Genomic DNA, 26,513 nt, shown 5'->3' on the forward strand with positions numbered 1-26,513 from the left:
CACACACACAGACAGTCTCACACACACAGACAGTCTCACACATACATACAGTCTCACACATACATACAGTCTCACACAAACAGTCTCACACACATACACACACACATACACACAGACAGTCACACATACAGGACGCGGCTGGGGATGCCGTCTGGGCCTGCAGCCTTGCGAGGGTTAACCCGTTTGAATGTTTTACTCACGTCGGCTGCCGTGAAGGCGAGTCCGCAGGTTTTGGTAGCGGGCCGTGTCAGTGGCACTGTATTGTCGTCAAAGCGAGAAAATAAGTTATTTAGTCTGTCTGTCTGGGAGCAAGACATCCTGGTTCGCGACGGGGCTGGTTTTCTTTTTGTAATCCGTGATTGACTGTAGACCCTGCCACATACCTCTTGTGTCTGAGCCGTTGAATTGCAACTCTACTTTGTCTCTATACTGAAGCTTGTTTGATTGCCTTGCGGAGGGAATAGCTACACTGTTTGTATTCGGTCATGTTTCCGGTCACCTTGCCCTGGTTAAAAGCAGTGGTTCGCGCGAATGCTGCCATCAGTCCACGGTTTCTGGTTTGGGAATGTTTTAATCGTTGCTGTGGGTATTATGTCGCCGATGCACTTTCTAATGAACTCGCTCACCGAATCAGCGTATTCGTCAATGTTGTTGTTGGACGCAATGCGGAACATATCCCAATCCACGTGATCGAAGCAGTCTTGAAGCGTGGAATCAGATTGGTCGGACCAGCGTTGAACAGACCTGAGCGCGGGAGCTTCTTGTTTTAGTTTCTGTCTGTAGGCTGGAAGCAACAAAATGGAGTCGTGGTCAGCTTTTCCGAAAGGAGGGCGGGGGAGGGCCTTATATGCGTCGCGGAAGTTAGAATAACAATGATCCAGGGTTTTACCAGCCCTAGTTGCGCAATCGATATGCTGATAGAATTTAGGGTGTCTTGTTTTTAGATTAGCCTTGTTAAAATCCCCAGCTACAATGAATGCCGCCTCAGGATATGTGGTTTCCAGGTTACATAGAGTCAAATAAAGTTCGTTCAGGGCCATCGATGTGTCTTCTTGGGGGGGAATATATACGACTGTGATTATAATCGAAGAGAATTCCCTTGGTAGATAATGCAGTCGACATTTGATTGTGAGGAATTCTAAGTCAGGTGAACAGAAGGACTTAAGTTCCTGTATGTTGTTATGATCACACCACGTCTCGTTAATCATAGGCATACCCCCCAGCCCCTCTTCTTACCAGAAAGATGRTTGTTTCTGTCGGCGCGATGCGTGAAGAAACCAGCTGGCTGCACCGTCTCTCGAGTGAGCCATGTTTCCGTGAAGCAAAGAACGTTACAGTCTCTGTCTCTCTGGAAGGCAACCCTTGCTCGGATTTCATCAACCTTGTTGTCAAGAGACTGGACATTTGCGAGTAGTATGCTAGGGAGTGGTGCGCGATGTGCCCGTCTCCGGAGCCTGACCAGAAGACCGCTTCGTTTGCCCCTTTTACGGCGATGTTGTTTAGGTTCGCCGGCTGGGATCAGATCCATTGTCCAGGGTGGAAGGCAAAACACAGGATCCGCTTCGGGAAAGTCATATTCCTGGTCGTAATGATAGTGAGTCGACGTTGCTCTTATATTCAGTAGTTCCTCCTGACTGTATGTAATAAAACCTAAGATTACCTGGGTTACCAATGTAAGAAATAACACGTAAAAAAACAAAATACTGCATAGTTTCCTAGGAACGCGAAGCGAGGCGGCCATCTCTGTCGGCGCCAGAAGGCCGGTGTCTTGTGGCATAAAAAAAAAATATATATAATTGCTGCTCGACTTAAATATTGGTCGACCAACAGCCTATCGACCAAACAGTCGACTGGGGTCAGCCCTAGAAGCCGTGCTTATTTCTGCCTCGCAATCTGCTGTTTTAATATCCTCTCCTCCCTGTCGATAATGTCATATCTGTCAGAATGATCCCATCTGAGTCAGAGTACAGGCAGTCAGGCACACCACAGCAGAGTCAGAGGAAACCAACCACTGCTCTGGCAAAGATGGATGGGAGCACCGCATGCCTCAGATGAGATTGACTTCTGTTTGATATTGACTGAGGCAACCGTACCCCGAATATACATACACACAGCCTCCTCCCCCTCAGAAACACAATGTAATTCATGGCATCCATTAACTGCCCTCTGGGGTCCGGCCATTCCAGCCAGTCTATCACTATGTCCCCGTCAGCTGCCAATCAAATATTAGGGAGGGTTACTGAGTGCAGGGGCATCACTACTAAGAACACAGGGCGAGGAAAGATGGTGTGTGTGCTCTCCTCTCACCTTGCTTTATCTCAGGAGAGGAGGGGTGTTGTTTGTTTGATCTTGCTGCCCATATGTCTCTGAGTTAAATGTATTATGTCCATAGAGACCTAAAAGCCTGCCTAGACCTGTCCCCTCTCTTTGTATGGGAGTCCATCCCAGCCATAGTCATCTAACCCCAGCCAGCCCCCAGAGCCCCCCCCCTCCCCTGGATGTATTCTGTGTGTTCTGATCTTAACACCAGGCAGCCTCCCTCCCTGTCTCCACATCCCCGGCTGTTGGAATGGAAACAAAGGACTCCTCCAATTAAGCCACTGTGTCTGACTCTGCGTGTATTCTTTTTGTGTTCCAGAATGCTTTCTCTCTCTCCCTCCCTCCAGCTCTGTGGCACCCCTCAGGCATGTCCTGTCAAATCCACGCATGTTGTCGCAGGACCCTTAATCACTCCTCTTTCATCATGTTATTCATTCTTCCTCCTCGTTCCCCGTCTCCCCCTCAGTCTCCTCAGGTCCTGGCAGAGAAAGCACACACACAGGGGATGGGGGGATGGAGAGGAAATTAAGGGGGGTTGGAAGGAGGGAGAGGGGGATGGAATTTGTTGCGACTGTAGTGGCGGGGGCAGGGCTGTGGGATGGAGGGATGAGAGGGAGAAGGGAGGATGAGGGTGGGACCACTTCTGTTTATGATATCTATTTCCCTTCTGTTATCACGGCAACCCCTCCTGTGCTAACAGAAAAACAGGAGGAGACGTTGGTTGGATGTGTGTGTGTGTGTGTGAGAGAGAGAAAGAAAGTCGTTTAATTTGAAGATTGAAACAAGCCGTCTCCTAGAGGATGATAATGCTGTGTGCAGAGGCTGCCCAACGTCACGGCAACATCAGCCAAAGGGGTGTGCACTGAGCTACGCCACCCAAGCCAAGAGAGAGATGTGCGAGGGAGGGGAGGGGGAGAGAGAAAACAGAGGGAGAGCGAGAGAGAGCCGTAAGGAGAGAGAAATAGGCAGGCATTGAGGAAGGTTCTCTGTCTGTGTGGGTGCTCTGCTGCACCGTGTGTGTGTGTGTGTGTGTTCTCCCACACAGTGTCTGTGTGTGTTTCTCTCTTTTCTCTCTGTGCCGTAGCTGCCTCTCTCTTGACTGTGACACTGGCTCTGTGCTGCTGCTGTGCGTCTCTCTCCCTGCCCGTCTCTGACACTATGATTTTCTGCAACCATTTAGGTGAATACAAGAAAGACGAACTCCTGGAGGCGGCTAGGTGAGTACAAGCTCCCCTCTCATCCTCTCTCCATATCTCTCCTCCTTTTAATCTCCATCTCCCCTCTTCCCCTCCGGCATTAGCAGACAGGTGTTGTGAAAGGGCTGAGCGTGTGGTTTGGGAGTGCTGGTGCACGGTGAGGGTTGTTATTGTGAAGGGATACCCACGTGGACTGTGTGTGGACCTTTCTCGTTTGGGCAGAAGTCCGTCCTTTCACTTCCGTGCCCCGGAAACCGATGTGGTCGAGGAGCGTGTCAATTAGTTAGTAGGCAAACGGAAGATGACCCCCCTCCCCCCTCAATAGCCTCCGTTTGGCAAGGAAGCACAAATGTTTCCTACCGCGGAAGAGTTCTGATATCTGCCACACCACCTTATGAATCAGCTGTTGTATTGTCAGAGGAGAAAAACATGCACACATTTAAAGACAAAAAGCTACGTATCCGTTTAGCTATAAACTGTCTTGCACCACTAACTTAATTAATTTTTTAGCACTTTACACATACATTTTGGGATCCACCCCTGTAAATGTCATTGGCCTGATGACGCGCGAGTGGAGAAGGAGCTTCTCATTTCATTCAAGAGCATTTTCGTCCACGTTCCCACTCCTCGATTACCTTTGACCTTTTTCAGAAGGGGGCGAGAGAGGACAGAGAACGCAGGAGTTGAGCAAATCCAATTGAGGAAGTCCCATGTCTGTGTGGAGGGTTAGTTGTTACTTCTGCTTGGTGTGGGTGGCAGGACAGCGACGTCTCATTCAATCAACACAGAACACATTATGTTAAGACACACTGACCGGAGTCCAGCCTGAGTTCCTTGGTAAGGTGCTAGCTCACCGACCAGAGACCCAGAGTAGAACCAGAATGGATCATATAAGGTTGATCCATTTGATTTTAATCACTTTCCGACTGCAAAACCTTCCAAACATGTTTGCCCGTGGCAAAGTGGTCAGAAAGTGACTTTTTGGACCTGAATGCAAAAACATTCATGTGATAGAAGCCCTCAAAGTTGAGCCATTTTGCATACTCCCACCCTACCGTGAGACATCCGTTTCTGAGACTGGTTACTCAAATGAACTTATCCTCTGCTGCAGAGGTAACTCTGGGTCTTCCTTTCCTGTGGTGGTCCTCATAGGGCCAGTTTCGTTATAGCACTTGATGGTTTTTGCGACTGCATTTGAAGAAACTTTCAAAGTTCTTGACATTTTCTGGATTGACTGACCTTCATGTCTTAAATTCCTGATGGACTGTCATTTCTTTGCTTATTTGAGCTGTTCTTGACATAATATGGACTTGGTCTTTTACCAAATAAGGCTATCTTCTGTATACCCACCCCTACCTTGTCACAACACAACTGATTGGCTCAAACGCAACAGTCCATATTATGGCAAGAACAGCTCAAATAAGCAAAGTAAAAAGACAGTCCATCATTACTTTAAGACATGAAGGTCAGTCAATCCAGAAAATGTCAAGAACTTTGTAAGTTTCTTCAAGTGCAGTCGCAAAAACCATCAAGTGCTATGATGAAACTGGCTCTCATGAGGACCGCCACAGGAAAGAAAGACACAGAGTTACCTCTGCTGCAGAGGATAAGTTCATTTGAGTAACCAGTCTCAGGAATTGCAGCCCAAATAAATGCTTCACAGAGTTCAAGTAACAAGACACATCTCAACATCAACTTTTCAGAGGAGACTACGTGAATCAGTCCTTCATGGTCAAATTGCTGCAAAGAAACCACTAATAAAGGACACCAATAAGAAGAAGAGACACGATCAATGGACATTAGACCGGTGAAAATCTGTCCTTTGGTCTGATGAGTCCAAATTTGAGATTTTTGGTTCCAACCGCTGTGTATTTGTGAGATGCAGAGTAGGTGAGTGGATGGTCTCCGCATGTGTGGTTCCCACCGTGAAGCATGGAGGAGGTGGTGTTATGGTGTGGGGGTGCTTTGCTGGTGACACTGTCTGTGATTTATTTACAATTCAAGGCACACTTAACCAGCAATGGCTACCACTGCATTCTGCAGCGATACACCATCCATCTGGTTTGGGCTTAGTGGGACTATCATTTGTTTTTCAACAGGACAATGACCCAACACACCTCCAGGCTGCGTAAGGGCTATTTGATCAAGAAGGAGAGGTATGGAGTGCTGCATCAGATGACCTGGCCTCCACAATCACCCGACCTCAACCCAATTGAGATGGTTTGGGATGAGTTGGACTACAGAGTGAAGGAAAAGCAGCCAAGAAGTGCTCATCATATGTGGGAACTCCTTCAAGACTGTTGGAAAAGTATTCCAGGTGAAGCTGTTTGAGACCATGCCGAGAGTTTGCAAAGCTGTCATCAAGGCAAAGGGTGGCTACTTTGAAGACTCTAAAATATGTTTTGACTTGTTTAACACTTTTTTGGTTACTACATGATTCCATATGTGTTATTTCATAGTTTTGATGTCTTCACTATTATTCTACAATGTAGAAAATAGTCCAAATAAAGATGTACCCTTGAATGAGTAGTTCTGTTCAAACTTTTGACTGGTACTGTATATATTTTTACATTTGTTATTATAAAATTGTTTGACAACCCGTTTTGTGAGCTTTCAAATGATATCGAACTCAACCGTTTATCTTTTTCAGTGACAACGGCATGGATGTCTCATGGTAGGGTGGGGTATGCAAAATGGGTCAACTTTGAGAACTTCTATCTCCTGAATGTTTTGGCATTCATGTCCAAAAAGTCCCTTTTTATGACCACTTCTACAGTGGGCAAACATGTCAGAAAGTGATTGAAATTATATGGAAGGACCCTTTTGGACAGGGTGCCCCAAATGGTGTTTTTATGAGCAAATAAATTACCAAACCGTTTTTGTCTGTTCATTGTAGGACATAAAATACTGTAAAAACACCAGGAAGTCAGCTCCGAGTTATTTTAATTTAAGAAATCTGTTTTCAAGTATTCCCACACATAATCGAGAGACACGTGATCATATACAAAGTTTTCAAATGATTATGTTTTAGTCAAACATATCTGTTTGAGCTTCTTGCGGTCAATTTGCAGTCTATAAATGATTCGTAATTATGTTCTTGCCCACTACCATCCGCTCAACAACAGCAAAAACGGCCTGCGGCTGAATCTAGTTCATGATCCCTGCTGCAGGGATATAACAACAGAAGGCTAGATAGACCGTCTGGTCCGGAGGCAGCTGGGATTCAGAGTAGGGGTTATCTCTCTCTATGGCTGTAATGACTGACATGACAACACCGTTGCAGATGATGTGGTGGATGGATATTTCTGATTGGCCAGCGGGTTCACAGTTTACACGGCCATCCCTCGAGAGGTGCACTTTGGGAAGGAGTGAAGCCCCCAGAGAGAGGAGGAGGAGCAGTACTGAGTCTTTCTCCTGTCATCTGAACAGCTGAGATTCCCTGGTTTCCTGCTCTGTGCTCCCACCCTCTATCCGCCCAGCTCTCGATGCTCCTGCTGCCTGAACACGAACTCCCTATGCCCACTGGGAACTCCTGTCATGTCCGCTATAAGCATGAGGGGATTTCTCTCTTGTTCCTACAAATGAAGGACATACAGGCTGCCCCACAATGGCTGTTGTGGTCGCTCCACGCACACAGTTTCCTCCGCACAATGGCCACCCCAGCATAGCAAAGTCTGTTATTGTCGTGCTTTGAACCACCTGAACATGTCTTGTGGTGCAAGGCATGTATGTCACATTCAGCTTATTATACTGAAGTTCCTGCCTCTGTGGGCCCTTGGCCAGCAGACCCTACTAGAACACATGAAATCTGTCTTTAATGACTGAATCAGAATACGCACTGGGGGAATGAAGGCAGGCAGAGATGAGAACTATAAAGAGTCCGTCTTCATTATCTGGGAACGCAGTTAGTCGGTTGAAACCATGAGAGGGGTTGCCATGGAGTATAATGTAATGTACCACTCACTATGTTCACAACAATCACATGTACTGTATGGAGCTCCATCCATCCAGGGCTTTTCTTTCAGCACTTCTAATTAAGATGAGGCCTGCTATTGGTTATTCTGTGGTAAGGAATAAGGCTCTTCTGAGATGTCTGTATCATGGAGGGGGCGAGCCTCATATAGCTGATTGACTTATGACAGGAGGTTTACTCTGTATGGGCTCCATCTTAGCGCCCTGGTAATTAGGAAGATGAAACTGACAAACACACTAGCTTTAATCCTGTGGCCTCCACTCTCTGCTAAACCTTGGGATGTTGTTGTGCATCTCAATTAAGAATCTCTTGTTTTCACTTAAGCCCAGTTAGCGTTGTCTACTGGCGGAAGGAGAAGGAGAGAAGAGAGGAACAGAAGAAAGCAAAGCCACTGACTATGAATGCATCTTCGCTGAAGGAACTTTGGCAAAGGTTGATACAGGGGGAACGAAAGAGAAAGAGAGGTGGGGGGAGAAAGATCCCTTTCTTCCTTTCTCTGACGGCCTGAAAGAGTTGTCGTCATCTGGGTAATGCGGAGACTGGCCGGCTCCGCTGCCAGGGTAGTGCATCCTGGCCAGGCCTCCCGTCACCGTGTCTGGGCACCGTGCACCAACCACAGGAGGCAGAGGGCATCCCTAATAAATAAACTCTCAGATCGTGCCAACATTAAGACTGACTGGCACGGCCACCCTGATCCAGAACAGAGCAGGCAGCAGGGCTTCTGGTAACAGCCAAAGGGTGAAGAGACACACGGATAGAGGAGAATGAGTAGGATTACCCTGACCCAGCACAGTAGTAGGGCCTTACTGTAGTTTTTTATTTTGTCCATCCCATATTCAGGACTGTCTTTTACCCCCCTGGCTCTTAACTGTGGATCCTTCGAAGTGCCATGCAGTCACATTGAGAACTGAGAGTGGAGCGGAGAGGGTGGCCCTTGGCTTCAGTGACCCTGGAAGGAGATGCTGAGGCTTTACTTGTCTCCTGACCACACTGGACCATCACCCTGGACCAGACTTCAGGACCGGCTGTTAGAGTCTGTTCAATGTGTAATGTCCTGCTGTGTTTTGGGATGGTAGAGCAGAACACAGGAAAGACCTCCACAGCAGGTAGAGATGCTGACTCTGTTATCCGGAAGCCTTCTCTCTGAATCTCTCTACAGCCATGCATAGCCTTTGGCAAAAAGGAAGTCTCTGTTGGGATAAGGAAATAAATTATACTGCGTCAGTGTTTTTCACTTGTTGTTTTCTGTTACCTAACTATCTTGACCAGTGTGTTCAGAGATCTGAAGACTGGTTTTGACTGCAGACATAAATAATGCTCTTTAGTTTAGATCGCCGTTCTGTCCATTTTGGGCAACTCCCTGGGCAAGTTTTCCACTCTCCTAGCCTTTTGTTATTCTCCTTTTTTAGCTAATGATACTCCTCCATTCCTCCCTTCTCTTTCTATCTCTCGTTGGGGTATATCTAATGCGGTGGATGGTGTATATTTTTTAGTTTTTTCGATCCCTATTTTCTATTGTTTTCTTCCGCTGCAGGAGTGGAAATGAAGAGAAGCTCATGGCCCTGCTCACTCCGTTAAACGTCAACTGCCACGCAAGCGACGGCCGCAAGGTAAGGGCTTGCTCCGCCAGCACGCACGTGTCTGCACACACATTGTTACCCAAGCGATTCCCGCTCAAACCATGATATTCCAACTCAATCGTTAAGTCATAGTGAAATGGACCAATCAGTTCAGGTAAATCTAGAGGCATTGAGACATTCTTTGCTAGCGGAGGTAGTAATTGTAAGTGAACACAAGTGGAACAGGGTGAGGAGGGGTATGTGGCCCTCTTGATGTCATAGTCCGGTTCCAGGTGTCAGTGTTAGAGGCCTGGTCTGATCTCAGGGAAAGCTACAGGATCCAAGTCAGTCCAGAGAAGAGGCTTAATCTGAGCCACGACATCCCTTCTCACAGACCTTTCATACTGGAAATGAGAGGATTTGTGGTACCCGGTTGTCTGCTGCAAGGTAATCATAATGCGTAGATAGGTCAGAGTTGAGGATAGTACCTCCTCTCTCTTTTCTACTAAATCCATTTTTTGAGATTTTGACCACACTCAGTTTCTATAGTATGTTGATTATAAGTAACACATTGTTAGTACAGTATTGACGCAACATTCTAGTGACAATGGAGACTACAATCGTGGCCAAAAGTTTTGAGAATGACACAAATATACATTTTACATATTAGTTTGTATGATGGCAATTTGCATAAACTCCAGAATGTTATGAAGAGTGATCAGATGAATTGCAATTAATTGCAAAGTCCCTCTTTGCCATGCAAATGAACTGAATCCCCAAAAAACATTTCCACTGCATTTCAGCCCTGCCACAAAAGGACCAGCTGACATGTCAGTGATTCTCTCGTTAACACAGGTGTGAGTGTTGACGAGGACAAGGCTAGAGATCACTCTGTCATGCTGATTGAGTTTGAATAACAGACGGGAAGCTTCAAAAGGAGGGTGGTGCTTGGAATCATTGTTCTTCCTCTGTCATCCATGGTTACCTGCAAGGAAACACGTGCCATCATCATTGCTCTGCACAAAAAGGGCTTCACAGGCAAGGATATTGCTGCCAGTAAGATTGCACCTAAATCAACCATTTATCGGATCATCAAGAACTTCAAGGAGAGCGGTTCAATTGTTGTGAAGAAGGCTTCAGGGCYCCCAAGAAAGTCCAGCAAGCGCCAGGACCGTCTCCTAAAGTTGATTCAGCTGCGGGATCGGGGCACCACCAGTACAGAGCTTGCTCAGGAATGGCAGCAGGCAGGTGTGAGTGCATCTGCACGCACAGTGAGGCYAAGACTTTTGGAGGATGGCCTGGTGTCAAGAAGGGCAGCAAAGAAGCCACTTCTCTCCAGGAAAAACATCAGGGACAGACTGATATTCTGCAAAGGGTACAGGGATTGGACTGCTGAGGACTGGGGTAAAGTCATTTTCTCTGATGAATCCCCTTTCCGATTGTTTGGGGAATCCGGAAAAAAGCTTGTTCGGAGAAGACAAGGTGAGTGCTACCATCAGTCCTGTGTCATGCCAACAGTAAAGCATCCTGAGACCATTAATGTGTGGGGTTGCTTCTCAGCCAAGGGAGTGGATTCACTCACAATTTTGCCTAAGAACACAGCCATGAATAAAGAATGGTACCAACACATCCTCCGAGAGCAACTTCTCCCAACCATCCAGGAACAGTTTGGTGATGAACAATGCCTTTTCCAGCATGATGGAGCACCTTGCCATGAGGCAAAAGTGATAACTAAGTGGCTCAGGGAACAAAACATCAATCTTTTGGGTCCATGGCCAGGAAACTCCCCAGACCTTAATCCCATTAAGAACTTGTGTTCAACCCTCAAGAGGCGGGTGGACAAACCAAAACCCACAAATTCTGACAAACTCCAAGCATTGATTATGCAAAAATGGGCTGCCATCAGTCAGGATGTAGTCCAGAAGTTAATTGACAGCATGCCAGGGCAGATTGCAGAGGTCTTGAAAAAGAAGGGTCAACACTGCATATATTTACTCTTTGCATCAACTTCATGTAATTGTCAATAAACCTTTTGACACTTATGAAATGCTTGTAATTATATTTCAGTATTCCATAGTAACATCTGACAAAAATATCTAAAGACACTGAAGCAGCAAACTTTGTGGAAATTAATATTTGTGTCCTTCTCAAAGCTTTTGGCCACGACTGTACAGTATAGCCACATGCTGTGATATCCATCATGTCCAAACATTACAGTTCTCTCTGATAGTTATCTTCCTGGGAATATTTTAGCAATAAGGCCTGAGAACTATCGTGTGAATAACTCCCGACTAAGGGCTGTTCTTAGGCCTGACGCAGAGCAGAGGGACGGGGAAACAGCCCTTAGGAGGTTGTTATTCAAGATAATTCCTGGGTTCGTGGCCCTTATTGCTTTTATAAAACGGTTGCCAGCGTATAACAAAAAAACAGATTTAATGGCATGTTTTCATTTTTTTATTTAGTAAATTTGTTTGATTTAATCCTTCCACCTTACGATATAGTCTGAGAAAAGCCAGTCGTTTGTTCTGGAATCCTGAAGTTGCAAGCCAGATGGGCTGGTCGTCCATTCTATTGGCATGGACGTTCTAAGCCACAGATGTCAAACTCATTCCACCGAGTGCCAAGTCTATGCGGGTTTTCGGTCCTCCCTTGTGCTTGATTGATGAATTAAGGTCACTAATTAGTAAGGAACTCCCCACACCTGGTTGTCTCGGGCTTAATTGAAAAGTTAAACCAAGAACCTGCAGACACAAGGCCCTCAATGGAATGAGTTTGACACCCCTGGCCAAAAAGGTTGCTATGAGACTAGCACTTTCTCCTTTGCTAGCCTAGCCAACTAAAGCAAACACACAATCACATCAAGCAGCTGAAATGACAGCAAGCTATGTGCATTTTTGTTTGTTTTACCTTTGTTTCTTTTGCCGTTTCTTTGGATATATTCATTATAACCAGAGAATCTGTCAGTCTCGTCACGTTCATATGCATGGCACGGATCGGAGAAGCAGACAGCAGGTTTTAGACAAACCCCAACTGTTGCAAACCAAATGCTAGACTAGTAGCACAGGGAACTATTGTAGACGTTTTTTCCCAGGGGAGATGAAGTGCATAAATTACCTGGCTAGGCTGTCGGACAGTGGATGCGCATGGATTCAAATGGAACTGTTAACAGGCATTATCAAATCAAACTTTATTTGTCACATGCGCCGACTACAACAAGTGTAGACCTTACCGTGAAATGCTTACTTACAAGCCCTTAGCCAACAGTGCAGTTCAAGAAGAGTTAAGGAAATATTTACCAAATAAACCAAGGTAAAAAAGAATAAAAAGTAATAAAATAACAATAACGAGGCTATATACATAGGGTACCGGTACAGAGTCAGTGTGCGGGGGTACAGGTTAGTTGAGGTAATTTGTACATGTAGGTAAGGTTGAGTCAATTCATTTAGTCAAGTCATTACCCGGGATTGTGGTTACTAACTCCTATCAACCAATCAGCATCCAAGATCCAAATAGCCTGTTTTATAGTTTGGAATTATTCCGGTAGAGGGATTCTGTGTGGGGTTCCGCAGTGAGGTTCTTTGTATTCCTACACCACAGTAGTGTAGGTTGTAGTTATGGCTATTAAGTAAGCCGTTAGCGTTCAATGACTCCTGATCATCCACCGGCTGGGTTGTCACTGCTGTGGCTTTGTATATCTGAATTCTGTCCCTGTCTGCTTCAGGAGGCATGCAATGACATTTAGATTTGGATTGATTTCCGTGAGGGTATGATGACAGCGATAATAATAACTGACACAATGATGCATATTAAAATGCTAATGAAGCTTTCCCAAAGATTGTCGCCATAGTCTCCATCTCAAGACCCTTTTCTTTATTACCCCTTTTTCCTTTTAATTAAAATGCCACCATCCCTCCCTCCACCTTCCTGGCCAATTCTCTGCCTTTTATGTGAGCAGTGCTGTTCTAGACGCTGTGGATGTTTATGGCTGGTTCTGTGTTTGCCAGATCACGGCCCTCTAATACAGCTCTGCAGGGTGCAGTGTTCCTGCCAGCCAGCCAGCCAGTTGGTTGCTCCCCAGACCTCAGTGTTTATGAACAGAGAGAATGTATTCTCCTTTACAGTCTTCACTAATGTGCAGTGCGGTTAGTCTCTCTGTGCTAATGAGTTGCTGTGGCCCTGGCAGCACAGCATGTCGGTTCAGAGATGCTGTTCTAAGGCAGATGAGAGGGTTGCTCCTGCTAGTTACATTGCTTCGGGTTATTGAGTCCTCGGTGTTTCTCGATATGCATACTACCGTGCTCCCCACACTCGTGCTCCACGTGCGTTCTCCAAGGAAGTTCTGTTGAGTATGGTCTTGTGAGGACAAGGGTGTGGAGGACACATAAAACATAACATTTAATAAACACTCTCACGCCCCGTACTGTATTACCTCACGCTGCATCTCCCCATTCACTGAACCTTCTTCCAGCCAGGACAATGGCAACAATATAGACGAAACAAGATGTACACCAAGCTAACGTTTTACTTCAGAATTATCAGCTAGATACACTGTATATGTGAATCGTTGTAATTTAGCTAGCCAGCTATCTAGTTAAACAGGCAGAAATGACCTAAAACGAATGTTATGCAAGGTACAGTAGATGTTTATTCTTCGTGGGTAGCTAGCTAGCAATTCTTCGTGGCTTGCCAGTTAGCCCTATTGACTTACTATGGACTTACACATTCACTGAACCTTCCGTTTTATTTGTATTTATTTATTTATTTAACCTTTATTTAACTAGGCAAGTCAGTGAAGAACAAACTCTTATTTACAATGATGGCCAAACCCGGGCGACGCTGGGCCAGTTGTGCTCCGCCCTATGGGACACCCAATCGCGGCCGGTGGTGAAACAGGCTGGATTCGAACCACAGTGTCTGTAGTGACACCTCTAGCACTGAGATGCAGTGTCTTAGACCGCTGCGCCACTTGGGAGCAGCGGTCTAGCCAGAACAATGGAAATAGAGACTAAACAAGATACACACAAAACAAAAGTTTTACTTCATAACTATCAGCTAGCTATATGTGAATCGTAATAATGTAGCTAACCAGATAGTATAACCAGCAAAAATGACCTAAAACCAATGTTATCCAATATAGATGTGAATTCTACATGGGTAGCTAGCTAACAATTCTTTGTGGCTATCTAGTTAGCTAACAGTAGTAGCTAGCCAGTTAGCTCTATTGACTTGCGGTCTACACACACTACAGTGGGTATGGTAGGCAGGTAACCATGCCAAAATTAACACAGCATGTATTTATTAAGGTATGAAGTAAAAATATTGAGAGGTGAATAGGCAACATTTATTATTATTTATTACTTATTTTTTCTCCCCAATTTCGTGATTACGATCTTGTCTCATCGCTGCAACTCCCCAACGAGCTCGGGAGAGGCGAAGGTCGAGTCATGCGTCCTCCTTAACATGACCCGCCAAGCCGCGCTTCTTAACACCCGCTCGCTAAACCCGGAAGCCAGCTGCACCAATGTGTCGGAAGACGCTGGGCCAATTGTGCATCGCCATATGGGACTCCCAGTCACGGCTGGTTGTGACACAGCCTGGGATTGAACCCGTGGCTGTCGTGATGCCGCAACACTGAGACGCGGTGCCTAAGACCGCTGCGCCACTCGGGAGGCCAATAGGCAACATTTCATTCAAAGTCAGAGTGTATTTTCTCTCACTTCAGCTAAAATATTGGCCACCATTGATTTCAAGAAAATGTGTGTAATTTTTTACGTAGTTGCGTCATATTTCTTTGCATACTTTCCGTTGAAGCTTGCATCGGTGCATGCTTCAAGATATGTACAAACGGAGCACGCATTCGAGAGTGCCCTCTGTGCTCCGTTTGGCATACTTTGATTTGGACTCGTACTCTGACCCTCCTGTGCTAGTATGTATTTTGAGAAACACCATGTGTGTTTGTTCGGATGGTACTTTGTGCTGGACTGGACTATAATTGTGTTTTTATGAGTTTTTCAGATAGGAGAGGCCAAGTAAGCCTTTTCTAAGGCCACAGCTCTGTTTCCCTGCTACTATATAGCCCTTTAATTGACTGTCCAGTGAGTCACAGGTATTTTACCTAGGAGGGAGACCCAGGAGTTATAGAGGAGATTATGGGAAAGTGAGAGGTCAGCATTTAGCTGACACGGTGCAATTCATGGGGCTCCTAGATATTTCCAAGGGAGCTTTTTGTAGGTGTTTAGGCTACATCCAGTCTGTCAGGTGTGTTCTAGTCCCCTTCCCACTCTAACCTCTAAAAGTGAGTACACGGCAACTCACTGTTTGTAATTACCTGGACTCCACTTAACTTAATGCTAACACAAAATTGCCCTGATTTCTTCCTAAGAAAGAGGGAGAACTGAGTGTGTGAGCCAGAGATAGAGCCATCTGCGTGATCTCTCCGTGCAATATGCAAATACTGTAAGTGTGGATTCTAATTAGCATACTAATGATATTCTGTTCTGAGCATTCTCCGTCCTCATAACCCATTCCACTTGTAATTTCTGTTGTCAAAACTAATAAAGAAATGAGCGACTCAACTGGAATGGAAGTAAAGGTCTACAGCCCGCCTTGAGAGAGAAGAGTGAACTTGAAAATGTACTAAGCTTGCTGATGTTTTGTTGGTGCATTTAATTCAGAGATGTGTGCCATTCATGTGGTAGTTAAGAAGTGATCTTGTGGCACAGATTATTTCATGGAGATTCTACCACTCAGGTGCAGTACGTGTTACTTTAACCCCCCCGTAAAGAGACTAGAGGCACAGTCAGTCAGTCCTCAATGCTCTCACCTGTCTAGCGTCATTCAATGCCCAGCTAATCTCTCCTTCGATACTCGGCTAAATAAATAAATAAATAGTTGATCACACTTGCTTCCTGAACCCATTCAGTTAGCTTCTTGTTTTTATCTCCTTAGTGGTCTGCCTATGTGCGTTTTAAAGATCCACTGCTCGCATTTGCTGCCTCTGCCCCTGTCCCCCCACCTCGCTCCTCTGTCCCTCCGCCTCCATAACCCAGGGAAAGAATTGAAGAGAAGCTCGCCCGTGGCTGCTCAAGTCTTCTGTTTTCCATTTGTCATACATTTCCAGCTTACAGGGGCATTATTTTGTTGAAGTATATAATAGAATACTTTAGCTCTTTCCGAGTGGCACCATTTGTCATGGGACTCTGTTGCTGTGCCAGTCTCGCTTCTATTTCTCCTCTTCTGTTTCTTGTTGAATCCACACCCTGAGTAAAAAAAGAAGCAGCAACGGGCTGTTATCATCCTCCGATATCTTCATGGCCTGAAACTGTTTGTTCCATAAATTCATTGCGTTTGTCACAGTTTGCTTCTACAATGGATATTGCAGCAGCCCAGGACAGAAAAGGCTCTTGGTGATGATGGGGTGATCAGGGACAATAGGAAATGGCGAAAACTGTCCCTGGCAGTGTCCTCAGTGTTAGGCTATTTCCATGGCTACACAAGGAGGGGAAGAGGTGTAGGCGATACTAGAGAACGTTGTAAAGTGATGAATCCACTCCGAACCTGTGAAATTAGCCATACGTGGACCCCCTGCCAACAGCCCTGTTTTTAATCTAGGTTACCGCGGTGTCTTCAGCACTGGTTATAGTTAGCTGTTAGAAACCCCTATTAGTTTGAGGTTCAAGGCATGAACAATAGGCCCTAGTTGTTTTTGATCATCCTCTTTTATGTAGCAGGATTTATTAAATCCTTACTTTGCTTTTCTGACTGGTTTGTGTTGATACTGTGGAGGAATCTGTAGAATGCCTATCCCTTGGCGTCTGCTGTTAGTAACTCCGCTCTGTCATTTCAGTAGTGTGTAAAGAAATGACCTTGGGTGGATACTGACGGGAAGCTTAGTGGAGCGCTGAGATGAGACGCTCCCTGTAATGACCGGTTTGCCTCAACCCAGTATCCGGATGCGGCCAAACGCCTTCGGAAGCTGCTCAGTATTCAGGAGGAGGAGATCCAGTCTGTCTACGTGTGAGGAGCAGAGCAGACACGTGCCCCTCTCCCCGGGCACAATGGCATCTCCATTTACTTCAACAACCTGCTGCCATCCTGTCCCTCCACCGGCCCTAGGAACAGTGGGATGTGCTGAGGATGAATGAACAGGGCCTGTCTCAAACCTCACCATTTTTGCCGTGTCTTAACATCATCAACATCAAGGCTTGTCATAACCATCACTGCCTCTGTATTCAGGGACTGACTTCGAAGTGACATCCGCCTCCGCATATCGTACCGCAGGGGAAAATGAGAGAGGGGGCGACTAAAAGAAATGCTTTGTTATATCGGGCTTTAGAATTTCAAGAGAGCGCATAAGACGCTGAGGATGAATCGCTGAGTTAAGGGAATCAATCATGTGATTGGGTAGCTCAGGTCTCTGGATGTCTCTGAGTGACACCAGCTGGACTACGTAATCACACAAGTGTTTGTTACATTAAAAAAATCTTGGTTGACCGAGAGTGGTCCTGTTCTTTTGACCAATCGATCGGTCGAAATGTTTAACCTTATTTTTCCATATATAGACAGGCACACCCTATGTGTTTTAATAAAATCAACTACATATGCACTGAGCGTGTCTGATGCTTTAAGCACACTGTTTGGTTAAATTATTAAGACACACAGATGAGTCAAAGACCCCGGTGGTCACACTGGGCTAAAAAAAAAAAATGACAGCGAGTGCCTGTGTGACTGGCGCACATTGCCTCGCTCTCCTCCCTACTGCAGCGAAAGGTACCACCGCACAGCAAGTGTTTATTGTGCTGTCCGTGCTGAAGCTGCAACATTTCAGCCATTTGTTTCTTTCTTGTTTCTGACTGAAAAATACTGTTTCCCAAATCCCTATTTTGTTTAGGAGAAACTTTCCCTATTCCCTAAATATTTGCTTTCTTAACTTGAAATTAGATTTGATTTGAAACATGTGACCATAATCACCTCAATATATTGGTTATAACAAACACGTGACAGCAAAATGGATGCGGAAAAAATAAACTCAAACCGGTTCGTTTACTGGTTGAGGAAAAGTGGAAGTCAGATCTGTGGAAGACATGTTACTTAGTTGTGGAAAATCCTGGAGATGAAGAAAGAGGAGGGTATTGGAGCAAGCGTTACGTGAGTATTATGTGTGCCAAACAGTTGCTATTACATAACAAAATGTTGGGATCATTTGGAACAGTAAACAACACTAAATGAATATGTCTGTTCTCATGAAAAATAATAAATATGGAGCCTTTATTACAGCAGACTAAAAACAGCTGCATGCATTTGTGAATTGCAGTTTATTTATTGTTTAGGCATCTTATTCAAAGCTCCCCATGATATTTAATTATGCTTGATTGCATTTCAATTCCTGAATGTCTCCTACGGTGTGTGATGATGACATGAACAAATGAATGATTGATTGATACAGTAGCCTATATAACTATTGAAATATACTGTAGGCTTAAGTAAGTTACACGAATGGTTCTCACGAATCGGCAAGCAATTAAACAAACACTCAAACAGGCAACAAAGGCCAGCTCGGTCTTATTTCTGTGTATATATGTATGTGTGTGTATATATATGATTTGTAAAGCCAGGCACATTTAACAGTTAGGCTATTTATTATAGACCTAATTAAGTTGGGGTTTCCTCTCTCCTCAATTTTATTAGACAATTAGTCTTGGGCTGTTTCCTCGTCTCTGCTGCTGCCTCCGCTGCATTGTTCTCAATCCAATTCTACAGCGCACTAAAGAATGTTTCAGAGCCGTTGACAACGACCGTATCCAACGCGGGAGAAAGTGCATTTGTTATAAAATAATATTAAATGTATTAGTGTTGCAACATTATTTTTTACATAATATAACCATATACAATGTCAGTATCACATGTCTTAGAGCGATGGACTGTTCCATCCCCGTGGCCTCCGCAATGGATTAGTCCACTGAGACAGTCGCGAATCAGACTGGTGTCTTGTGCACCATTAAAAAAAAATACAAATGAATTGCGACTGCTCGACTAAAGAAATCTTGGTCGACCAACAGCTTATGGACCGAAACAATTGACCAGTCGACTAAATGGGGTCAGCCCTAGTTACAGTGCATTCGGAAAGTATTCAGACCCTTCCCCTTTTCCACATTTAGTTACAGTTGAAGTCGGAAGTTTACCTACACTTAGGTTGGAGTCATTAAAACTAGTTTCTCAACCACTCCAAAAAGTTATTGTTAACAAACTATAGTTTTGGCAAGTCGGTTAGGACATCTACTTTGTGCATGACACCAGTAATCTTCCCAACAATTGTTTACAGACAGATTATTTCACTTATAATTCACTTATAATCCACAATTCCAGTGGGTCAAAAGTTTACATATACACTAAGTTGACTGCCTTTAAAAACAGCTTGGAAAATTCCAGAAAATGATGTCATGGCTTTAGAAGCTTCTGATAGGCTAATTGACATAATTTGAGTAAATTGGAGGTGTAGCTGTGGATGTATTTCAAGGCCTACCTTCAAACTCAGTGCCTCTTTGCTTGACATCATGGGAAAATCAAAAGAAATCATCCAAGACCTCAAAGAAAATGGTAGACCTCCACAAGTCTGGTTCATCCTTGGGAGCAATTTCCAAACACCTGAAGGTACCACGTTCATCTGTACAAACAATAGTATGCAAGTATAAACACCATGGGACCACGCAGCCGTCATACCGCTCAGGAAGGAGACGCGTTCTGTCTCCTAGAGATGAACGTACTTTGGTGCGAAAAGTGCAAATCAATCCCAGAACAACAGCAAAGGACCTTGTGAATATGCTGGAGGAAACAGGTACATAAGTATATATATCCACAGTAAAACGAGTCCTATATCGACATAACCTGAAAGGCCGCTCAGCAAGGAAGAAGCCACTGCTCCAAAACCGCCATAAAAAAGCCAGACTACGGTTTGCATCTGCACATGGAGACAAAGATTGTCCTTTTTGGAGAAATGTCCTATGGTCTGATGAAAGAAAAATAAAACTGTTTGGCCATAATGACCATCGTCATGTTTGGAGGAAAAAGGGGGAGGCTTGCAAGCCGAAGAACACCATCCCAACCGTGAAGCACGGGGATGGCAGTATCATGTTGTGGGGGTGCATTGCTGCAGGAGGGACTGGTGCACTTCACGAATTAGATGGCATCATAAGGGAGGAAAATGTATATGGATATATTAAAGCAACATCTCAAGACATCAGTCAGGAAGTTAAAGAGGAACATGACAGCCCACTTGGAGTTTGCTAAAAAGGCACCTAAAGGACTCTAACCATGAGAAACAAGATTCTCTGGTCTGATTGAACTGTTTGGCCTGAATGCCAAGCGTCACATCTGGGGGAATCCTGGCACCATCCCTACAGTGAAGCATGGTGGTGGAAGCATCATGCTGTGGGGATGTTTTTTGCCAGCAGGGACTGGGATACTAGTCAGGATCGAGGCAAAGATGAACGGAGCAAAGTACAGAGAGATTCCTTTAGGTGCCTTTTTAGCAAACTCCAAGCGGGCTGTCATGTGTCTTTTACTGAGGAGTGGCTTCCGTCTGGCCACTCTACCATAAAGGCCTGATTGTTGAGATGGCAGAACCTTCCAGAAGGACAGCCATCTCCACAGAGGAACTCTACAGCTCTGTTAGAGTGACCATCGGGGTCTTGGTCACCTCCCTGACCAAGGCCCTTCTCCCCCGATTGCTCAGTTTGGCCAGGCTGCCAGCTCTAGGAAGATTCCTGGTGTTTCCAAACTTCTTCCACTTTAGAATGATGGTGGCCACTGTGTTCTTGGGGACCTTCAATGCTGCAGAAATGTTTTGGTATCCTTCCCCAGATCTGTGCCTCGTCACAAACCTCTACGGACAATTCCTTCGACCTCATGGCTTGGTTTTTGCTCTGAAAAGCTGTGTGCTTTTCCAAATAATCTCCAGTCAATTGAATTTACCACAGATGGACTCCAATCAAGTTGTAGAAACATCTCAAGAATGATCAATGGGAACAGGATACACCTGAGCTTAACTTCGAGTCTCATAGCAAAGGGTCTGAATACTTATGTAAATAATGTCTTTTTTTAAAGTTTTAATACATTCACTAACATTTCTAAAAACCTGTTCACTTTGTCACAATGGGTATTGTGTGTAGATTGCTGAGGATTTTTATTTATTTAATCAATTTTAGAATGAGGCTGTAACAAAATGTGGATAAAGATAAGGGGTCTGAAAACTTATTGAAGGCACAATACATTAGTGTTCTCTCACAGAGCTGATTCTGTCTAGCCTAATCCGTTAACCATCTGGTTCACACCGTCCTATAAGAGATGTTTGTGAGGTGATAATTTCTCTGATGGCACTTATGCTTCATCCTTTAATAGTCATGATTAGCTGGTGATTGCCTGTGTAATTAAGGGTAATTCCTGGGCGTAGGGAATCCCACCTCTTCACCCATTAGCCTATGCTGTAACCAGTGCCTGGTGTTACACTGGTCCACATTTAACCAGAAGAGAGAAACCAGTCTCAGGTCTTTGGTCCTCCACATTCTGCAGAACAAGTTGTGTCATAGACCAAAGGTATGATTAGCATCCAGTAGATTAGTCTGGATGGCCTTAGTCTGCAGTAGAAGATCCAGCCAGGAAGGGGTTAATGCTGTCAACACTCCTCGCATAAGTGTTCTGCTACTTGCTCTGTCAGGCCAAGATGGGTAGGTAAGCTCCATTGTGTTGACCCAGTCTGCTGTAGCGAGGCTCCGGTATTACTAGTCAAAGCTCATCTGTGCTTCCTTGTCCTGGATATGGAGGCCCAAGTACATTTCCTGAGCCGCCCACGCATTAAAGGTTTTACTCCGAGAGCCTTCGGGGGAGAGAGCAGAGAAGTCCAAAACACTGCTGGGTCATAGAGAGGGGTCATGGAGAGGAAGATCACGTCATTACCTCCCCCTCTGAGAGGACTGATAGCCAGCCAGGTTCAATGATCATACGTGCAAATGTGCATTGTGCAATGTGACGAATACTGATGGAAGTCAAGCTTGTGGCTGGATGTTGACAGCTGTTTTCCCTTGTGGTGAACTGAAAGAGCAGCCGACGTCCCAAATGCATGACGATCATCAGCTCATGCAGATTGGAATGCCCACTTCTGAATCTGTCGCCGGTTTTACCGTCAAATGTGACAACCACCATCAATACCTGTGGAGGGAGTAGGAATATGAAACACTGGCCAGGTATTTATACTGCTGCGTGTGATTCACATCAAAGCTGACAGGAGTCGGTATGTGTGCCACTTAACTCAGTCTGCAATGAAGCAACTCTTCAAAAGCATCATTTGAAAAGGCGTCTCTAACACCAGCCGCCCTCTTTACGCTATCCTGCCTCCAACAGAAGCTTTCATTTGGAAGTTTGTAGTAACAGTGTGTGTGTGGTGTGTACGAGAGAGAGGTGTGTGATTGTGTGTGTGCGAGAGAGAATCCGTGGGTGGGTCTGAAGATGATGGAGAGCTCAGGAGTGCAGGACGTTATTAACGCGGCACGGCTCGATGCGGCAGCTCGCTGGAGAGCATTATCAAAATGCCTTCTGAAAAACCAATCACTTACTCCACCACACATGTGCAGCACAGCCATCAGAATCCCACCTCGATTGTTTCACTGACCTTTCTGGTTTCTCCTCTCTTTTTCTCCTTTCTCCTTTTGATGTATTCCTCATTCGTACTAGTTCTGTGAGCGAGGGCTCTACAGTGCTACAATTTTGGGCCCATATGCTCCTAAATATTTTACTGTGCTACCTGGAATTTTAATTTAGGAGCACCGGTGCCCCTAGGAACATATTTCAGCATAGAATCCTGAGTGTGGTACAGAGAGGGTATGTTGCGGTATGTGCTGCAGGACCTCACTGAGACAGGGTCCTTAATATAGAGTGTTTTGACTTGTTTGAACCATCTGCGAAAGCAGCCCGGCAGGCAGATGTAGTGGTGTTTTTTGGTTGTGGTTCATGGCATAGATATTGAGTTGGTAACACCACTACTGAACAAATTCCTTCATCTTTATTTCACTGAGCTGCTTCTTTCTAGTCACATAGTTTCCAATTAGCGCACTCTGTACCAGGGGAGGACTGTACCCTTCTCAGTTCTCTCTGTGTAGGCTACTGTGTAGAGGCTTGACTGTTAGCCTCTCGTTGTACACACACACACGTTATTCCATTAAGATTATATCAGAACTACTGGCAGAATGTCCACCTACACTCTGCTATCATGTTGGCAGGGGTAATATTTTATATTTACTTGACGATATCTCCTGGCTTGAACGTAAAAATGATCTATTGCTGGTGTGAGTGCTAGGATTGGACTGGGAATAGAGTCTGCGGCAAATGCTGGAAGAGTGTTTCTTTTCAACCCAATAAACACTAGCAGCTTTTGTGAGTTTGCTACTCAGGGATTCTGAGCTTCTTTTGAGGCTCGTGTGGTTTAGATCGTTCACCGTTATCGTGCCGCAGCCGCCTCTAGGTTCGAAAGATCAGTTGTTAGGCAAGGCGTATGTGATTTCTAAAATGTTCTCGGTCCATGTTTTGACCGTATATAAATGTAGGCCGCCTGCTCGGCTGTCCTTCCTGACTGTGTGTTTTGTCTGAGTCTAGCTGTAATGGGAATAGAAGGTGGCAGTGAAGTACCACCCACGCGCGTGCCACAGCTAACTACAACATCAAAGACCTAACGATTAGGGAGTCGCTCTGTATCCCTCATCAAAGACCTAACGATTAGGGAGTCGCTCTGTAGCCCTCATCAAAGACCTAAACGATTAGGGAGTCCGCTTTGTAAGCCCTCATCAAAGACCTAACGATTAGGGAGTCGCTCTGTAGCCCTCATTCAAAGACCTAACGATTTAGGAGTCGCTCTGGTAGCCCTCATCAAAGACCTAACGATTAGGGAGTCGCTCGTTGTAGCCCTCATCAAAGACCTAACGATTAGGGAGTCGCTGCTGTAGCCCTCATCAAAGACCTAACGATTAGGGAGTCGCTCTGTAGCCCTCATCAAAGACCTAACGATTAGGGAGTCGCTCTGTAGCCCTCATCAAAGAACCTAACGATTTAGGGAGTCGCTCTGTAGCCCTCATCAAAGACCTAACGATTAGGGAGTCGCTCTGGTATCCCTCATCAAAAGACCTAACGATTAGGGAGTCGCTCTGTATCCCTCAATCAAAGAACCTAACGATTAGGGAGTCGCTCTGTACCCTCATCAAAGACCTAACGATTAGGAGTCGCTCTGTATCCTCATCAAAACCTAACGATTAGGGAGTCGCTCTGTAGCCCTCATCAAAAGACCTAACGAGAGGAGTCGCTCTGTAGCCTCATCAAAGACCTAACGATAGGGAGTCGCTCTGTAGCCCTCATCAAAGACCTAACGATTAGGGAGTCGCTCTGTAGCCCTCATCAAAGACCTAACGATTAGGGAGTCGCTCTGTATCCCTCATCAAAGACCTAACGATTAGGGAGTCGCTCTGTAGCCCTCATCAAAGACCTAACGATTAGGGGTCGCTCTGTACCCTCATCAAAGACCTACGTTAGGGAGTCGCTCTGTAGCCCTCATCAAAGACCTAACGATTAGGGAGTCGCTCTGTAGACCCTCATCAAAGACCTAACGATTAGGGAGTCGCTCTGCCCTCATCAAAGACCTAACGATTAGGAGTCGCTCTGTAGCCCTCATCAAAGACCTAACGATTAGGGAGTCGCTCTGTAGCCCTCATTCAAAGACCTAACGATTAGGGAGTCGCCTGTATCCCTCATCAAAGACCTAACGATTAGGGAGTCGCTCTGTAGCCCTCATCAAAGACCTAACGATTAGGGAGTCGCTCTGTAGCCCTCATCAAAGACCTAACGATTAGGGAGTCGCTCTGTAGCCCTCATCAAAACCTAACGATAGGGAGTCGCTCTGTAGCCCTCATCAAAGACTAACGATTAGGGAGTCGCTCTGTACCCTCATCAAAGACCTAACGATTAGGGAGTCGCTCTGTAGCCCTCATCAAAGACCTAACGATTAGGGAGTCGCTCTGTAGCCCTCATCAAAGACCTAACGATTAGGGAGTCGCTCTGTATCCCTCATCAAAGACCTAACGATTAGGAGTCGCTCTGTAGCCCTCATCAAAGACCTAACGATTAGGAGTCGCTCTGTAGCCCTATCAAAACCTAACGATTAGGGAGTCGCTCTGTACCCTCATCAAAGACCTAACGATAGGAGTCGCCTGTAGCCCTCATCAAAGACCTAACGATTAGGGAGTCGCTCTGTAGCCTCATCAAAGACCTAACGATTAGGAGTCGCTCTGTACCCTCATCAAAGACCTAACGATTAGGGAGTCGCTCTGTAGCCCTCATCAAAGACCTACGATTAGGGAGTCGCTCTGTAGCCCTCATCAAAGACCTAACGATTAGGGAGTCGCTCTGTAGCCCTCATCAAAGACCTAACGATTAGGGAGTGTCGCTCTGTAGCCCTCATCAAAGACCTAACGATTAGGGAGTCCTCTGTAGCCTCATCAAAGACCAACGATTAGGGAGTCGCTCTGTAGCCCTCATCAAAGACCTAACGATTAGGGAGTCGCTCTGTAGCCCTCATCAAAGACCTAACGATTAGGAGTCGCTCTGTAGCCCTCATCAAAGACCTAACGATTAGGGAGTCGCTCTGTAGCCCTCATCAAAGACCTAACGATTTAGGAGTCGCTCTGTAGCCCTCATCAAAGACCTAACGATTAGGGAGAGTCGCTCTGTAGCCCTCATCAAAGACCTAACGATTAGGGAGGTCGCTCTGTAGCCCTCATCAAAGACCTAACGATTAGGGAGTCGCTCTGTAGCCCTCATCAAAGACCTAACGATTAGGGAGTCGCTCTGTAGCCCTCATCAAAGACGCTTGTTAAGATGTTCATCATGTTTCTGGATGAAAGCAGCATGCTAAGACAGCTCCCAATTTTGGTGTGTGAAAGACTACCCTCTCTCTGTACTATGGGAAAACAGACTGTTTAAATATGTGCTTAATATTAAGTACATTTTCTGAACATTTGTCAACTATCGGCTCATGAAAGGGGCACCCAATAGAAATAGCCTGCTGTAAGGTTTCAAGAACATACCTGCACGGGGGTGGTGTTTGTGTTTACGTAGTCACTAGCCTGGAATATATGGAGGTCAGAAGGACACATTAACAGAGGTGTGCATGTAGTGTGCTTTATGTCTAGAGGATGGGCAGGGCACCCATCCCCCTGGACCTGGGCTGTGTTATGCATCATTACCACAGAGTGGCTGGGGATAGGGGCTGGGGCAGGGCCGTATATCTCCCCCAGCAGTTAGCCGTCAGCAGGGCAGAGGAGGGGAGTGGAGAGGCCTAATGTATTATCGATCCAGGGAAAGAGTGGGCTATCCTCCGCTCTCTGTTTGGCCAACATTTGTGTTCGCCTGCCTCCCCTTGGACCGGGCTGT

At 45.5% G+C, this 26,513-nt stretch overlaps 1 protein-coding gene across 2 annotated transcripts in view; it reads left to right on the top strand.

Moving 5' to 3' along the window:
- Positions 1-26,513, top strand: part of LOC111961385 (poly [ADP-ribose] polymerase tankyrase-1) — a 232,352-nt gene that overhangs the window by 179,055 nt on the left and 26,784 nt on the right. For both annotated transcript variants that reach the window (XM_023983607.2, XM_023983608.2), the window contains exons 4-5: positions 3,500-3,536; positions 9,023-9,098. In XM_023983607.2, coding sequence (XP_023839375.1) covers positions 3,500-3,536; positions 9,023-9,098 — 113 coding nt within the window. The remainder of the gene's footprint in view (positions 1-3,499; positions 3,537-9,022; positions 9,099-26,513) is intronic.

The sequence above is a fragment of the Salvelinus sp. IW2-2015 genome, linkage group LG4q.1:29, assembly GCF_002910315.2.
Source record: "Salvelinus sp. IW2-2015 linkage group LG4q.1:29, ASM291031v2, whole genome shotgun sequence".
Taxonomy (NCBI): domain Eukaryota; kingdom Metazoa; phylum Chordata; class Actinopteri; order Salmoniformes; family Salmonidae; genus Salvelinus; species Salvelinus sp. IW2-2015.